We start from the raw sequence: 19,584 nt of genomic DNA on the forward strand, positions 1-19,584 counted from the left end.
TCCCACTTGTATTGTATAAGCTTGCACATGTCTCCATTTGAAATGACGAACTTGAGCATGCAAAATATGTTGCATGTAAACCGCCCCTTCAATATGTTTGGAGCAGCCAATCTAACTCAATTTCAAGTCAAGTCTAGAGTCATGATAATCAAGTCCAAGTCAAGTCACTTCGAGTATTTTTTGAATATTTGTCAAGCAAGTCAAAATTGTGTGAAATAACTCTATTGTATGGTGTTGCCATAAGGCAACATGATATTTGTTCATTTTCCTACCTGTCTTGAAGACCAATTTTCAATTTTCTTTTCATTAGAAAGAGAAGACCTTGGTTTAGCCAATGAGATGCTTTGGTTAAGTCACATGATGTGCAGTGGCTGGACAGACTGGCATTTATTGTGAGTAATTGCTGAATGCAAATGATAACGTCAATAAAAACAAGATCAATTCCTGTCAGATCCACAAAAAATTCTGAGACATCACCTCCAGAAAGTTGGCTCTGATGCAGAAAAGAGAGACGTAGTACAGTATATAGCATAATAAATAAACATTGTTAGCTAGTAGCTACATTATTCTAATGCATTTGGATATATTGTTCTTGTATTGGAATGGTAATATATGATACATTGATATATTGCAATGTTTATTATTTGTTATAATATTTACTCGAGTAAATATTTATACCTACTGTATGTTAGATACATGATAGTACAGAACTATGTTTGTTTTCAATAATATTCAGAAAAAAATAATAAAATAAATAAAAGCTGTTGAAATATCAGTTGTTGGAAAGTATGTTTAAGGTTTTGCAAGTTCTGTGTTATAGATTATAATACTGCAGCACCAATAAATCTAAACAAACAACAGAATTATTAATTATTAGGGGATTTACAATTTTGAACTTCTAAGTTAGATCCACTATTGAACATTGTTCAGTGCTCGAAATTAACCTTTTTGCTTGGTAGCACCAGTGCTCCTAACTTTAAAAAAAAATAGACGCATCAGCCAAAATTTAGTTGCACCCACCAATTATAAGCACCGTTACAAGTTTTATACAAATATATTTTTTGCACTTGAAATTAACACTAATCAAAAAAAAAAAAAAAATATATATATATATATATATATATATATATATATATATATATATATATATATAATTTGGCCTCAACACAAATTAGGTTAACTTATTTTAATTTTTTCTTCAAATTTAAGTGGATTAAACATAAAACAATTAATTTGTCTCAAAAACTCTCAAATGTGTTGATTCAGCTCATTTTAAATAAGTAGTTTAAACAAGCAGCATTTTTTTATTTTTTATTTTTTTGTAGTGAAGCAACCAAGGTTGTTTTCACAGTTGATTTGATCACATTAGTCACAAACACACTCAAGAATACACACAGCTCTCCAAAAGCAATTCATCTGAGACTAACAGCGATGAGGCATTTATTATACTCTAATACATGTGATCAAGAGCATGGAAATATGCTAATTAAATGTCACCAATAGAGCTTTACCTCTGTGATTTAGTGGGGATTATGACATGACTCGAGTCTCATCCTTATTTTTTAAGCACTTTTTTAAGCAAATGAAACAAACACTTTTATCATACACACTTGGATTTGAACCAAATTCTGTGATGTGACTGGTCTTATACACAGTTTGATTTGAAGAAAAATGCTGCAGAAACAGTCCAGAAGATGGCACACTTTCTTTTCTCTGCAGTGCTCTTTTGAGAGAGAGAGAGAGAGAGAGAGAGAGAGAGAGTCTGCGCCTCTGTTCATAAGAATTCATCCTCTGTATCCATTAGAAATCCAACATATTTGGTGTACTCAAGCATTTCAACAATTTCAGTGTGCTCAGAAGAGATTACGTGGTCTGGACTTTGAATTGGGTGCTCTGATGTTTGCGGCGCATAGCTCATAACTTGCTGTGAAAACAAATAGTCCGGCTTCGTTTTAATGAATGGCATGTGTTTTGCTATTGTTGGGATTCTGAGTGGTGTTTGAGTTTGGCATCAGTGTCATCAAAATATGTGTTCGACATTATTTGAGAAGCTATTTGGCGTGTGTAAATGTTTTAGTTGGGGTTTATGCTAAATTTATTAACAGTTTCTATAGTTTTAAACATTTCTTTAGCTAATAATAATAATACTAATAATAGTAATAATAATAATAATAATAACAACAACAATATAAAAAATAATATAATGATAACAAGAACAAGAACAACAACAATGATAATAATAATACTAATAATAATAATAATAATAATAATAATAATAATAATAATACTAATAATAATAATACTAATAATAATGATAACAACAACAATATAAAAAATAATATAATGATAAGAAAAACAACAACAACAACAACGATAATAATAATCATTATAATATTATTATTATTATTATTATTATTAATACATTTTTATTATATTGTTGTTTTGTTGTATATGGCAACATTTGATTTTAATAATGTTTTAGTACATATTCAACTATGATTAAGCGATTTGCAATATGTTCTTATTTCATGCTAGTAAATACCATTAAAAGTGTTAGTTTATTAAATATTAAAGCTTGAAATGATGGCAAAGTGATGGCAAATCTGCATTTTCCATTATTTTCCATCTCATTATTTCAATGAGGATGATTATTTTATAGCTCCTATTTATTTATTTTTATTTCTTTATTTTTATTTTATTATTTATTTTATATTTTGCTTGATTTTGATACTAAAAGTTTTATTTTATTTATCAACACGTTAACATTCTTCACTATAAAAGTCCATTGGTAATTAAGAAACTATGGTAATGAAGCAATTATGTAAATGGATTAAAAAATGTACCAAAGTTTTGTTTGCAATTAACCATTAGATCAATTAACTATTCACTGTGTTATGTACTGTCATTTGTTACGGTTTAAGTGGTAAAGATATAACTTCTGCTATTTAATTAGGTGGTGGTGTGGAGAGACCCCCCCCCCCCCCCCCCCCTCATGATTGTGAAGCGCTTTGGGTGTATGGCCATACACAAAATGCGCTATATAAATACACATTACATTTACATTACATTTACAATGTGTTCGATTATTACATTTCATTTCACACAAACCACAGAGCTATTTTTTTAATTACTTTGACCACATTCATGTATAATTCTTATTACATATTCATTCAAACAAGTAAAGTCTGGCATATAAACAATTGTTTGAAAAACCTTTTCCGTCAAACTCAATTAAGGTACAATCGTCACTATTAGCAAGCCATTAACGAAGACTTTTATCTTAATAGACTAGTAATTTGCTGCTTATTACAAGTTAATAAAGTCATAGCAGTAGTAGTATCATACTCCATAAGTGCAAATAAACATTGTTTTATAATAAGCAGGAAGTTAATAGCGTAAATTGGTTCTTAAACTAAGGTGTTAACTTTCAACCTTATGTATATCTTCATAACAGGATACTCAGATTAAATACATGTGTTTTTATCTCCTAAAAAAAAAACATTTGTTGAATCATGTACTTTCTTCTCAGTACACTAAAAGAATGACCTGAAATATATAACCAGTAACTAATTACAAAAACTCAAATTACCGTAACAGAGTAGTGTTTCTCAGGAATTGTAGTAGTTTAAAAAATTTGTACAATTTTGGTACTGTATCTGTACTATTGACTCTACTTTCCTTTAACCCACAGTCATTAACCCACATGCTTTGTTTATTTATTGTATTTTTGTTTTTTCTTGGTGATTGACTAAGTAGAATAACCAGTCCCAATCCCAATCCCAATTCCTGTCCAATCAAATTGGGATAGAAAAATAACAAACTAACCTTAAGATTACAAAAAATAAATACATAAATAAATAAAAAAACTTAAGACATGCATAAAACACAAGCATACACGTAGAGTATAGAAGTATTTAAGAAAATGTGAACTCGCCAAATGGCCTTAAACAATACAGAATTAAACTACAGTTACATTTTCAAACACATGCACAAACTGCCTGTACACTGCCTGACAAAAGTCTTGTTGCGTATCCACGTTTGAGGAGCCACAAATAATAACTTGACTTCTAGTTGATCATTTGGTATTAGAAGTGGCTAACATGCAAGCCAAAAGCCTCTAGATTACGTTTATTTACCAAAATAAAATATGATCATGCCTTGATTTCAATTGAGTCAGTAAGGTCTGACTTTGCTTAGACAAAAGTCTAATGGCAAAGAAAGCATTCTAGCAGGACTTCCAGAGTTCATCAAGATTCTTTGGATTCCTCGTCAATACCTATTTGTGATGATTGGGATGCAGTTCAACAGCTGATTCATCAGAAAAAATACACCTTCTCCACTTTTCCAAATGATCAACTAGAAGTCAAGTTGTTATTTGTTGCTCTAACAATTGGGTTTGACTCCAAGACTTTTGTTAGGTAGTGTGTTCAATCAGTCCTGCAAAAACATGATGTATGGTGCCTGGAGTTGGACACTCTTAGTTTCTTGCAAAGTTCAAAGTGCATGACCTAAGAATTAACACTGGTTAGAATTAACTTATAACTGTTATCTTAACTATAATCACTGACCGATTATTCTGCTTGTTTGAGGCTTAGTGTCCACCAAAGTGTTATGCAAAACACTTTTGGTGGACAACCAAAACTATGTTACGGAGTATCCCCGCTGTATGGTTATAAGTTGAAAGTCTTCAGCAGATTTTTGTGGTATTGTCCCACCCCTCTATCAACGTGACTGTAAGGCTAGCTCAATTGTGACACTGATGCTAAGCATGGCTGTACCCAGTCAGTACCTGAATGGGAAACCACATGGGAAAGCTAGATGGCTGCTGGATGTGGTGCTAGCAACACCAGCAGGCCTCGCTCAACCTGCGGTCTGTTTGGGTCCTAACACCCTAACACACCCTAACACAGGTCTGGCGTAGTACTGAAACCCAGTACTGGGTACTGAAACCCAGTGTGCGTCTGGTGTGTGATACTTTCAACTGTCATGTGCGCGCCATGTCGTGGCTCTCAAATGTAAGTTTCAGAAAGCAACTTATGTACACACCTGAATCATATTATTATCTTTTTCAGATTAAGGCAAATCATTAGATCACTGATGTCCATTTAAAGGTATAGCCACAAGCCCCAAACCCAGAAAAAAAGGTGTTCCCTGATTTTGTTGACAGCCTTTTTATAGGCTAGTAGTAAGCTAATGTAATGTTAAGAGCAAAATGCAAATCTTGCATTCATGCTAACAAACAAATGATCAGAAGAAATATATTTATGCTATTCAAATATATAAAATATATATTGATGTTTTCTTTAAACATTTTATAAATATATATTTATATTTTTCAATTATAATAATTAATACATGTATATTTTTTGTCAAATAATTTTGTGGCTAAAAGGGCGGTTCAGGCACCGTTTTGGCACCGGTACCATTTTTAAAGTATCAATGTAGCGCCGGTAACGAAATAACCCCAAACAATACCCAACCCTAGTCTGGCACAATAGGGCTGCCGTCGCATCATTCAGGTTGATGCTGCACACTGGTGGTGGATGAGGAGATTCCACCTCAAAAAGTGTGTAAAGCAATTTGAGTTTTCAGAAAAGTGCTATACAAATGTCAGGAATTATTATATTAGAGAAAAAAACTCAATTTTGACACATTATTTCAGAAAACAAGACAATATAATTTTCTTAATGTCTAGAAATGTTTGATATTTTGACTTAAAAACATAACAAAGGTTTTTTTTTTTTTTTTTTTTTTGCAGTGTAACTATGCTATAGCATTATTTTTTTAACTATCAAAATAATTTTAAATAATGATAAATTGCAACACTCCATTTTAAAACAACCGTATGCTTTGTGTAATGCCGAACCGTTGAACTATTTTACAAACTCTACCGATTTCCAGCATAGTGACTAGCAATCACACTTTATTCTGATGGTCCATTTGTTACATGCCAACGAATCATCATAAGATTATAAGTAGATGGTTTGGTTAGGATTAGTGTAAGTTTACATGTACTTGCAAACATTCTTATAGTCAGTTATGTCTGGGAAGGAGTAGTACCAACAGATATTAATCAGACAGTCTACTAATACACAAATTGACCATCAAAATAAAGATTTACCCATTTTTATTATTATTATTATTTTTTTAACATACTCCACAGTTGGTTCATTTACAGTATATTTAAATCAGATGCCTATTTTTCAACTAACTAGCTTAGGCAGACATATTAAACTAGTCAAATCAGGTCATTGAACAATGACTGAAAAGAATAACCATGGTTTGAACCAAACTTCAGACTTTAAAAATCACATCGGGAAAAAAATTCAGAAGGAACACGTTACATAAAAGTTCGAAACAACTCTGAAAAAATAAGACAAACAGCTCAAGCACATGAAAGTAGCTAAAACTCACATTCTGTAGACGCTCCAGGCCCTCCGTAGAGTGTTGTAGTGGTCTTGATGTTCTCATTGCTCTGTGTGAACAATGCTTGCGTGGGGCTTATGGGAGCCACCGGAGGAAATTCTCCATTGGCTGAGGATGAGAGAAAACACACAATACATTGTTACGGTCCAACAATGCTGTAGACACAGAAGAATATTGCTGCCATTGTAAAAAGCACAGACTCTGTAAGCCTATTGATAATAACTGGATTCTGTCTCAAGGAGAAAAGTTATTTCAGATCAAATATTCCATGTCGGTAACTCGTTTAATGGCATCTCTGTCTTGAGAATTGCTTGTGTATATGAGAAGCATGTGCTAAAAATGGATCAACAGCTTGGACGTCTTTCGCATTTTGAGAAATGTTAATTATATGCTAATAATGCCGTTCATGTAAAAGCCTCAAATGGGTTGACCTCAAAATCTTGATGTGAATTACCCAACTGGGAAAATTCCATGCCGCTCGGCCAATACTAATAAATGTGCATGTACACGAATAGCATATCCCAGATATATCGTTTTTAGTGATACTGTATATGCTTATACACTATCAAGATTTTATGGCTGTTAAATGTTCATAAGCTTGGCAAAACCTGCATAGAAGGTGATTTTTTTGCATTTCATGAGGATTTTTTTCTCTGTTTGACTGGATTTGACATTTCCATCACCTCCCCTCATGCGATTTTCATGGAATAATATTTCATGGACAGGTCCACTTGAACAGTCTGGGTAAAAGAAATGTGTGCATATATATGTAGTCTGTTTCTATACTAAAGTATTATCCAGATCTGGCATGTTGATTGCACTGGTGTGAAGTAGTTCCAGGAACGTTGCTTGAATAACACTTGCAAATCACTTTGACTTGTGTTAACATGGTATTTTGAACAATTTGCCAGATCGTTGAAATATTAATACCAATTGTGCTCTTGAGGTTTAAACAATGGCTTTGAGTTATTTATTTTTAATGCATTCTTTGAAATCTCAGTGGCGAAAAACTGACAAAAAAAAAAAAAAAATAGACATTTCTAGTATTTGAGTGATTTTGAAGCATGGTTTGCTTACATTACAGGTCTCAAACTCGATTCCTGCAGGACTGCAGCTCTGCACAGATTTGCTCCAACATATTTAAAACATAGCTAATCCAATTAATCAAGGTGTCTAAGGCTACTATGGACTAGACATGGGACGATAACCGATTTCAAGGTTTACTGCGGTTTGGAAAAGTCAAGGTATTAAAACCGCAAAAAAATTCTGTTATACTATTCCTTAAGTATATGTGAGTTGTATCTTTTTTTTTTTTTTTTTTTTTTTTTTTTTTTTTTTTTTTTTAAACAACCTTTTTACCGTTATATATATTTAGGGCAACAAGGTGTTTTTTTTTTACATGCATTTTATATTTTTTATTTCTCTTTGCTATTTGGGCTTTTTGGAACCTAATTAGAATAAAAATCTAAGTATCATCTTTTGATGTAATGTACTTTTAAAGAAAATGATTTATGATATATATATATATATATATATATATATATATATATATATATATATATATATATATATATATATAATACTCATTTTAAAAACAGTGCAAGTATTCATAGCGTTTCACTTTTTCCACTTTTTTTTTTAATTTTTTTTATCTTACAGCCTTATTCCAAAATGGATTAAATTAATTTATTTACTCAAAATCCTACACACAATACCCCATAATGACAATCTGAAATTGTTGCAAATGTACTAACATTAAAAAAAAAAAAAAAAAAAAAAAGGAATTGTCTGTAGACCTCAGAGACAGAAACAAGGCTGGTTAAAGTTACAGAAAAAAAATCTGCTGCTCTGAAAAATCCATTAAGCACAGTGGCCTCCATCACTCGTAAGTGGAAGATGTTTGGAACCTACAAGAATCTTCCTAGAGCTGGCCGGCCATCTAAGCTGAGTGATTGGGGGAGAAGGGCCTTAGTTAGGGAGTTAGGGAAGTGATCCATAACGCGATTGTCACTCTGTCTGAGTTTCAGCGTTCTTCTGTGGAGAGAGGAGAACCTTACAGAAGGACAACCATCTGTGCAGCAATCCATTAATCAAGCCTGTATGGTAGAGTGGCAAGATAGAAGCCGCTCCCCGCCTGGAATTTGCCAAAAGACATCTGAAGGACTTTCAGACCATAAGAAGCTTAATTCTCTGGTCTAATAAATCTAATTCTGAACTTTGAAATGTATGCCAGACTTTACGTTTGGAGAAAACCAGGAGGGAAAGATGAATGCAGCAATGTAAAGAAACATCCTGAATGAAACCTGCTTCAGAGTGCTCTTGACCTCAGACTGGGGCGGCTGTTCATCTTCCAGCAGGACAATAACTCAAAGCACACAACAAAATTATCAATGAAGTGTCTTCACAACAACATGGTGACTGTCCTTGAGTGGCCCAGCCAAAGCCCAGACCTAAATCCTATTGAGCATCTCTGGAGAGATCTGAAAATGGCTCTACACCGTTGCTTCCTGTCCAACTTGATAGAGCTTAAGAGGTACTGCAAAGAGGAATGGCCAAACATTCCCAAAGACAGTTGTGCCAAGTTTGTATATTCATAAAGTTTTGTCATATTCATAAAGACTTGAGGCTGTAATTGCTGCCAAAGGTGCATCAACAAAGTATTGAGCAAAGGCTGTGAATACTAATGTACATGTGATTTTTTTTTTTTTTCAGGTTTTTTTATTTTTAATAAATTTGCAACAATTTCCAAAAAAATAAAATAAAATTACATTGTCATTATGGGGTATTGTGTGTAGAATCTTCAGCAAATAAATGAATTTATTCCATTTTGCAATAAAGCTGTAACATAAAAAGTGGAAAAAGTGAAGCACTATGAATACTTTCCAGATGCACTGCAAGCAGTTTAAGCAGCAAACATCCTTTCTTGAGTGTTCACTACTCCTGCACTTGTTCAAAGTCTATTAAACTGTCTTTCTTCAGTTGAACATAAGAGACAATATTGAGAAAATACTGGTTGCTGGGAACCATTGACTTCCACATCCATAGTGTACAGTATTTTTTTTTTACTGTTATTCAAGCCAGTGTGTCCCAGCAACCAGCATTCATTTTCCAGAAAGAATAATAAAATAAAATCAATCAATCAATCAATCAATCAATCAATCAATAAAAACCATCAAGGTTTAAAACCACATGAGGCAGAGTTAACAATGAGTTCATTTTCTTTTTATGTAACCTATCCTTTTAAGCCGACAGTATTGTACGTTAATAACTGCTTGTTGACGTAGTTGAAATGTTGCATACATAAAGTTAATTTTGGAAATAAAATATTGCCTAAAACACATTCTTAAAACCACAAAAGTAGACATCCACCTCCAAGGGTGCCAAGACATGAGTTCATGTTTCTTAATTACTATGACAATCCACATGAGCTTCTGCATTGTTCCAATTGTCAGCTCCCCGTGAAGACAAATCATCCCTTTCCCCCAAACATAGCCGCTCAGACAATACTGGGACTCTATGAAAAATGCTACCTCTCATCTCAATTCCTTAATCATCTCTTTAAAAAAATCCTCATCTGCCCCCACAAAACTCCCGCACAGCTCTGCCTGGAGTTGGCATCATTCATCACAATCTGGACTCCCCATTGCATTCTCCCTCCCATGATGCACCATATTATCTGTCCTCCCCTTTCAGGAATCAAGAAGCTAGTCTATCAGTTAAAATCATACCCCTGAGACATGCTCTGTGTGTCATGCAAAAAGGAGTGTGAAACTTTGCATTTTTATAACAAAAATGCTTAAATCAAGTAGTACTGTAATTAGTAGCTACTTAAAATGTGTTTTAAAAACTGCTAAATATATATATTTATTTATTTACATTCCAATGGCAGATATAGATGTTCTTCTAGAACTTTGTACTATATTTGGTTGTAATTCATTCATTCATTAAATATCATAATGACATTAATTCATCCATTCATTAATTTCTTAAAAATAACACTGACATTCATACATCCAGTAATTCAATCATTAAATGTCATTATGTAATTCATTCATTCATCATTCATTTATTCATTCATTCATTCATTTGTAAATATCATAATGCCATTCATTCATTTAAACAATGTCATTAAGTCACTGACAATTACAATGTCATTCATTCATCAAATACCCGACATTCATTTTAATATCATAATTTCATTATTTAGGATTTCATTCATTCATTTAATTTCATCCACCCATTCAATAATTAATTAAATATAATGACATTCATTTTTTATATCATAATTTCAGTAATTTGTTAAATATCATAATATCATTCATTCATTTATTAAAGATCATACTTATTCATTCATTAAATGTCTAAATGATATTAATTCATGCATGTATTCATTTATTAAATGTCATTCATAAAATACCATAATGGCGTTCATTTATGTATTGAAGATCATACTGGCATTGATTCATTCATGCATTTAAAAAAAAATAATTTCAATAACTCATTTAGGATTAAAATGTCATTCATTCATTCATTCATTCATTCATTCATTAAATCATTAAATGTCATCATGGCATTCGTTTTTTAGTATAATTTCATTTGTTCAAGATCATAATGTCATCTATTAATTAATTAATAACTTAATTCCTTCATTCAAGATCAAAATGACAATAATTAATTCATTCGATATTGGAATGATAGACATTAATTCATGCAATCATTTATTGAATGTACTTTTTACATTCAGTCATCAAAGATCATAGTGACATTCATTCATTCAATATCACAATGTCATTAAATCATTTTTAAAGATAATAGCATTTATTCATTCATCAGTATCATGACCTGATCTTTTAACATTGAAATATCATTAAGTTCATTCATTCATCCATCCATCCATTCATTAAATCATCCATTCATCCAATAATTATTTAAATATAATGGCATCCATTTTATATCATAATTTCAATAATTCGTTCAATATCATAATGTCATTCATTCATTTGTTTATTAACGATCATAATGACATTCATTCATTAGATTTCCAAAAGAGATTCATTCATTTATGCATTCATTTATTTAATTTAATTTCATTCATTCATTCATTCATTCATTATAATGCCATGCATTCATTAAAGATCATAATGGTATTCATTCATTCCAGCATGCATTGATCATTGTCATTCATTTATTTATTAAATATTGTATTGTTGTTCGTTCTGTCATTAATTAATTAATTTATTCATCAGTCGCTCATCTGCAGTCTAGACTTTTTTCAAAAAAATATTTCAATGAAGGGCTAAAATGAAAGAAAGTGCAGTATAAAGTAAAGTTTTAAAAGTTTTTTTTTTTTTTTTTAAATAAACTGATTGTATAAAATAAATTGACATTCTAAATAACACACTCAAATTACATAATGTAATACACAAACTGCTTGGTCTATTTTTCATACATTTTAACTCCACTATAAATGCAAGTTACAACTGATTTGACTGCAGAAGAATACACTGCGGTAGAGTTTTGGCTTGTGGTCAGAGACCAGATTTCTTGAACTGTGAGAAAGTAATCCTCTGCTCCTGGGTGAACTGTCACTCAGCAGTTTTTCAAACCTGCCAGGACAATCATGAAACAGCTTAGTCATCGCTCACTAAACACTTCAATAGTTCTCTGTGTCCAATTGACCAGTTACAATCAGACACGTGATCTTGAACATGTGATCAGACACGTGATCTATAATTGCCAGATTTAAAATTTGGTTTTCAGAATAATAGTCCTAAAACAAATACAGGTTGTTTTAAATAACAATATCATTCATTCATTTTCTTGTCGGCTTTGTCCCTTTAATAATCCGGGGTTGCCACAGCAGAATGAACCGCCAACTTATCCAAGTTTTTACGCAGCAGATGCCCTTCCAGCCGCAACCCATCTCTGGGAAACATCCACACACACACTCACACACTACGGACAATTTAGCCTACCCAATTTACCTGTACCACATGTCTTTGGCCTTTTGGGGGAAACCGGAGCACCGGGAGGAAACTGACGCGAATGCTGGGAGAACATGCAAACTCTACACAGAAACATAAGCCGAGGTTCAACCCAGTGACCTTCTTGCTATGTGTTTGTGTGTATGTGTGTGTATATATATATATGTGTATATATATATATATATATATATATATATATATATATATATATATATATATACATATATATATATATATATATATATATATATATACATATATATATATATATATATGTATATATACATATATATATATATATATATATATATGTATATATACATATATATATATATATATATATATATGTATATATACATATATATATATATATATATATATATATGTATATATACATATATATATATATATATGTATATATACATATATATATATATATATATATATATATATATATATATATATATATATAYAYATATATATATATATATATATATATATATATATATATATATATATATATATATATATATATATATATATATATATATATATATATATATATATATATATATACATACATATATATACATATATATTAGCAACTATCCTGCTGTCAACTCTTTGGTTTTACTTGTCAATGCTGCACACACAAGTTGATGAAGCTTTTATTAGTCCCCTTCTAAAATTGACTCTTGATCATAGCAATGTGACTTTTATTGATAGTGACAGTATATAAAGGACAGAGAATAATGAGGGTAAATTGAGGGTAATGAGACTGGGAAATAACGCAAGCCACGCTCCAGCCTGAGTTGCTCTAATCCGAACCAAGGCCAGACATTTAAACAATCGAATACTAACAGTTGTGTGTTGGTATTCCAATATCACATATACCCCGAGGTCTGAACCAATTCAGATGAAGCTGGAAGTCTGAGCAGTTTCCTGCCCACTGTCAGTTTCTCTTAAAGGGGATGTCAGACAGGCACCTTTATATGTATGCTTTGTAGTCTAGATAGCGGCACTTATTGGAATGCTGTAGGGAAGACGATAAATCAAACATGTGCAAACTTGTAAAATTGTCTTGACACAATGGGAGGCAAGAACGTGTTAAAATTGCAGTTACTCTGGAGCCGCTATAAAGAAAATATATTTAAAATCTCATGCCACATTTGTGAAGCATGTTGGTTTTATTGTATTATTTGACAAAAAATGTGTCATATCATCATTTGTATAAAATCAATTTGTGTGTCCGTATGAATATGAAGACCTTATGTACAGGCATGATGGAAAAAGGAATAGCCAAGGGATATGATGGAAAAAGGGATAGCCAGTGCAGAAATATAACCAGAAACTAAACAATAAATAAATAAATAAATAAAAAAAACAAAACATTATTTGCTATACAAGTTAGTGTTTATAATTGCGGCAAATTGAAATTTAATCAGAACTAGTCGTTATACACACTCACTGGCCACTTTATTAGGTACACCTTAATAGTACCAGGTTGGACTATTTGCCTTCAAAATGTCCTTAAACTCTGGTGGATTCAACAAGGTACTGTACATATTCCTCAGAGATTTTGGTCCATATTGACATGATAGCATCACGGTTGCTGCAGATTTGTCAGCTGCACATCTATTATGCAAATCCCCCATTCCACCACATCCCAAAGGTGCTCTATTGGATTGAGTTCTGGTGACTGTGGAGGCCATTTGAGTAAAGTGAACTCATTGTCATGTGCGAGAAACCAGTCTGAGATGATTCACACTTTATGACATGGTGTGTTATCCTGTTGGAAGATTTATTAGGACAGGGCAGTGTAAGACCTGCTATTTTTAAATCTGCAATGTCAGGTTTCAAGCAAATCAAAATATTGCCTTTTACGTTGAACAAATTAAATCCTTAGTAAAGTCTTTAGTTTTTAATAATCAAAATAAAGTTTTATTTTTTTAAAGTTTTATTTTAGGTACAAAAGTACATTTACAAAAGGTCTACATGGAATATGATCTTTACTTAATATCCTAACAATATTTGGCATTAAAAATATCTCAAATAATTGTGACCAATTCAATGTATAATTAAATAGGCTGCATACAGGGCATCAATTTCTAATCTCTTTTCTGCCCTAATCCTCACGTTGCTTTCTGGGCTTGTTTTTTTTATATAGAACCTCAAAGATGTAAAGTGTCTCTTCATTTAGCTTTTAATCTCTATTATCAGATTTACTGTGATTTTTGTAATAAAGACAATATTTATACATGACATTTTAAGTTGCACTGGTATATTTGTAGGAATTGAAAGCAATACATTGTTGTCATATGATATTCAGTCATTATGATGTTATTTTTTGTTTATGTCAAAATTATTAGAATATTAAGATCACATTCAATAGAGAAATTTTGTATATTGACTATTGTAAATGTATAAAAACTAATTTTTGTTTCATACACTCTCAGAAATAAAGGTACAGGGGCTGTCACTGGGGTGGTACCTTTTCAAAAGGTATACATTTTTTTCTTAAAGAGGCCATATTGGTACCTCAAAGGTGTATAATAGTACCTAGAAATTTCATGAGGGTACCTTTTTGTATTTTTTAGGTACCAATATGTACGCTTGAGGTATTAAAAAGGACTCTTCACAACCTTTTGTACCTTTTGAAAGGTACCAACCCAGTGACAGCTCTCATACCTCGTACCTATAAGCACTTAATTTTAAATTTAATCTATGATTTGAGAATTAAAACAGTTTTATTTCAATCAATTTTTTTCAGATTTCAACAAACCATACTTTCACAAATAGTTTTTGATGCTTGTCCAAAAAAACTTATTAAAAATTAGCTGAATCAACACAATTCTTGCTTTATTAGACATCAACTCTCTAATTGGGAGTCAAAAATGAATTGTTTTATGTCCATTAAAAAAAAAAAAAAAAAAAAAAAGTTAAGCTAACTTAATCAATTTGTGTTGGGACAACATCAGGGAATTTTGTGGAACCCAGCATTTTTATTTTTATTTTTTTTAAGTTTATTTATTCAGCTTTTAGATCTACCGTAATCGATTCTAACTGACTTTATGTATACATCTATATGTAAGCAATTTCCCCAAAACAGACCCTTTTGACTGGTTTTGTGGTTCCCTTGCATTAATTTGAAAACTCAATGTTCCAGATAAATGTTTCTGATTAAGGCAACGCACTACATTATGATGAAAGATATTGCCTTAGTGATATAAGTCTTCCTTATGATAGCTGTGGGAATAATCAAGGTTCTGGGATTATCCATATAAAGAAATTTGTTAATATTGTTGTTCATTTGTTGAAAGCTAGTAGGAACAATAGCACATCACCATACCCATTTTAGTCTACCATTTTCAAATCGGCAAAGATTTTTGATTACACCACTTATTACTGCATGCCATTTTTCTACTCATACTTCAGCTTAAAAATATATCCTATTTTTATAATGAAAAATTAGACTATGCTTTTGAGTGTGTAACAGAAGATTATGCAAGCTTTCAGAAATACTGTTTGATCATTGATGGACTATTCTGTTGCTTAGTTACGTGCCCCGTCAATCAACTCAACACATCATCCACATTTCTTTCATATTTAATTTCCTACCATATTGAAATGAGCAGCAGCAGGTTAATCTACCATTCACGCATCTTTCATGCAGAGAAATCTCCTCAGGCACTTGCAGAAATATTCATTCAGAAGTTAATACCAAAACACGGCCTTACATAAGTTCAAAAGATAAAACAAAACACGGAAAATATGATTTAATTATTTTCCATTTTGTACGATTAACAAGTAGTCTTTCACACTTAGTCTCTTAACTTAATGGTGGATCTCACTTGCCTGTCATGCTTGTAGTATTTACACTTCTCCCCCGTCGCTGTTGTAGTTCTAAGTAAATCCACTTCCAATTCTCAATATTCACTTGTTAAGTTATGACGTATCTAACGTGTGAAATACTGTTTCGGGTCCAAGCTGCCACTTATTTGGATTGAGAGAAGAATTGTTCGTGGCCACTTTTTAGTCATAACCAACACAATTTCATGGCTGTTCGTAACTTTTTGATTTAGTGGCTAATTCGTATTAATTTATATGATCTAATTCATACAATTTAGTACGATTTGCTCATCACACAATGACGGTTGGGGTTAGGGGTGGAGTTTGGTGCATGCCTCCTTTTTAAAATCGTACATTTACGTACGACTAAACTTGTACAAATTATCCACTTGACTGACAAAACGTAAACTACTTAAGTTTCCTAGTGAGATCAGGCTGTCATATCACACGTTAAAGTGAATTTTAGATAAATTATCATAGTGTACACAACAGTCTCTGGGCTTTCTGCATCACACATATACAAATTTTAACAATTTATAAAAACAATCACTTTCTGGCCATCTGCTATTAGGCATGGCAAATGTTTCACTAGTCATTTTTAATGTTAACTCTCATAATTTGCACAAACCATCATGGGCTATTTTAGAATATATATGTTGTTGAGTTCAGAATTTCAATCTCTCCATTCAAATGGCACAAATAATCCCGATGAGACGCATCGGAACATTCCACTCATGTTCCATAGAAGTAACGCACTGCACATTCCTTGTTAGGGAAACACCAAACCATTTGTGAGCAGCTGGCATTGTTATAAAAGCAGCGTTGGGTGGTTTTTATGAGGTTTGGGCACCACAGGTAGTGTCGCATAATGAATGCTTAAAGAACAACCTTGTATGAATTTCCTGAGTTTTTTTTTTTTTTAATTTTTTTTATTATTTTACTGTTCCATAACTAGTGCTGCTCTGGGTTGAATATGCAAATGCTCTTATTGATATGATTCCCTGTTCCGAAGAGAAAAATAATAAAAAGAGGATAAGATATTCTGCCACTATGCCAAAGCTGGGAAACCGAGGTAAACACCCATAAAGTGAATCCAATGCCATCTGTTTCAATTGGAGATGGGGCGAGATAATGCTAAGGCCCTTACAGGAAACAAATACAACAACAGAATTAGATTTAAATGTTTATTTAAATGCTATTTCTGCATGACAGAGGCCACGCCCACAACATCTTTTGTTTTTATTAATAAAAGTAATACAAACTCATTGGAATCAATACTACTGATGACATCTTGAGTTAAGAATCTTGCATATGAAATGATGATGAATCACACAATAGATCATCATATGTGAAAATAAAAGCGCTATTTTAGTTACAAGTTATGAACTTTAAGTACTAATCCAGGGCATTTCAGGTCTAATACTCATACTTTGCTTGTGTGTGTGTATGTGTGTGCGTGTGTGTATAAGTGTATATAGTTTATTTATAAGGCCCTACCTGGTTTAAAAATTAAAAATTTCGGAGATTTAGCATGTTGGCAGGCATCAACTTGTCATATTGAGCAGAGAAAAAGACGGTTGAAATTCTGCCACAATATGGCGTTAGAGAATGCATAATAAGTCCTTAGGGGAGGAAAAACTCAGCATAAATTTCAAACCACAGTGGGTCAAATCATTATAAAACAGGCAAGTGACCATCTACGGAGCCGAACCCACCGAACACGCTCTTCAGTTCGAAAAACAAAAGGTGCACCATGCAGCAGCTAAATCAGCTGTGTATTGTGCAAAAGTGTTGCTGTTGGTAGTAATATAATTTTAATCTTTAAACATATTGTGAAATTCAAGATTTGTGAGTCATATAGCTCCAGATAACTTTAAACAGCGACCACTAGTCTTTCCTCCATCTTCAAGTCTCTTAGTTGTCTTGACAACACAAACACTGCAGTTACCTCAATGGAAATCGCACCTCTGCTTTCATTTGATTGGAGAATGAAAAAAGTGACTGACATAATGTGATTTTTCTGCTCAGAGTTTCAACTGCGAGCATATGGCGCACAATGCCAAAAACGTGAGGCGCAGCAGGCGGTTAAAAACACGAGGTGTGCAGGGCACATAAGCAGCGCTAAACAATCGTAGCTGTTAGTAAATCATTTTAAAAAGTGCGCCTCTCAACGCAAAAAGCACATTCGTGTGATCGGCCCCCAAATCGTTCTTTTTTCTTTTGTATGTTGTAGTGCTGTATTTATACCATAGTAGTCTGGTAGTTTTGACTTTGATTTGCGTTTTTCGGGGTTAATTATTGTGATATCCCGGTTGCAACAGAAATACTAGGAAATTCCTGTAGACTAATGGCATTTCAAGTAGTTCAGCCTTAAAGTATTTAAATGAGCAAAATCACGTCATCACTTTAGACATTATTCTATAGAATCATTCATACTAGTTATTACTAGTAATAACTACATTCAGACTAGTTATTAATACAAAAATATTGTTATAACTAATGTTATTAACATGCAATTGTTTGGCTTATTGTTAATAATAATACAGTACATTGATAGCGAATGAAACAATTATTTAATTATTTTGATTTATTTTTATGTATTTATTTATTTATTTATTTATCTATCCTTTTTTGTTCTGAAATCATGATATATATAAAAAACTTTATTATTATTATTATTATTATTATTATTATTATTATTATTACTTTAAGTTTCATTTACTTTATAGTTTTTAATTAACATTGGGTTAACATAATATATAATATATAAAGTATAAATTAATGCAATTCACGTAGCCCAAATTCAATCTATGTATGTTAAAATAATTTTCTATTTGCCAATTAAGGATTTAAAATAATAATAAAGTGCATTTTATTACAGCATTTAATAATCTGGGTTGAGGCTTATTGTATATTCTTTGTTATGATTTGCTAAACACAATCATGAAAATTCATACTAGATTTTTTTTAAATGTGTAACAGTGTAATTGAATAATCAATGAGTATCAATTGCTGAGATTTTTGAATTGCTATTTGAGCTTAGCTACAGCATCATCTAAAATTATCTTTCTAATGTTTAATAATATCTCTTTCTCTCTCTTCTCCAAATCTTGTTTTGTGTGCCAGCTTGAGCACAATGTTTGAAACCGAGATTAAATTTCTTCTCAAACCAAAGTTAACATATATCAGATCAAACCAAAAATCCTAATATCCATCCATTCTGTCTCATTGCTGTCAAGGAAAGTCATCAAATCTTTTGCGATTCATCATCCTCATGGGCTCTCTCCTCAAATTATACAGCTTGTAGCCAATTTTAAACAATTAT

At 32.0% G+C, this 19,584-nt stretch overlaps 1 protein-coding gene and 1 long non-coding RNA gene across 3 annotated transcripts in view; one reads left to right on the top strand and one right to left on the bottom strand.

Moving 5' to 3' along the window:
- Positions 1-19,584, bottom strand: part of alk (ALK receptor tyrosine kinase) — an 860,059-nt gene that overhangs the window by 67,889 nt on the left and 772,586 nt on the right. For both annotated transcript variants that reach the window (XM_073927358.1, NM_001423965.1), the window contains one exon: positions 6,415-6,534. In XM_073927358.1, coding sequence (XP_073783459.1) covers positions 6,415-6,534 — 120 coding nt within the window. The remainder of the gene's footprint in view (positions 1-6,414; positions 6,535-19,584) is intronic.
- The window catches only part of LOC141378382 (uncharacterized), a 139,700-nt gene that overhangs the window by 9,021 nt on the left and 111,095 nt on the right, over positions 1-19,584 (top strand). The window lies entirely within an intron of this gene.

The sequence above is a fragment of the Danio rerio genome, chromosome 17, assembly GCF_049306965.1.
Source record: "Danio rerio strain Tuebingen ecotype United States chromosome 17, GRCz12tu, whole genome shotgun sequence".
NCBI lineage: Eukaryota > Metazoa > Chordata > Actinopteri > Cypriniformes > Danionidae > Danio > Danio rerio.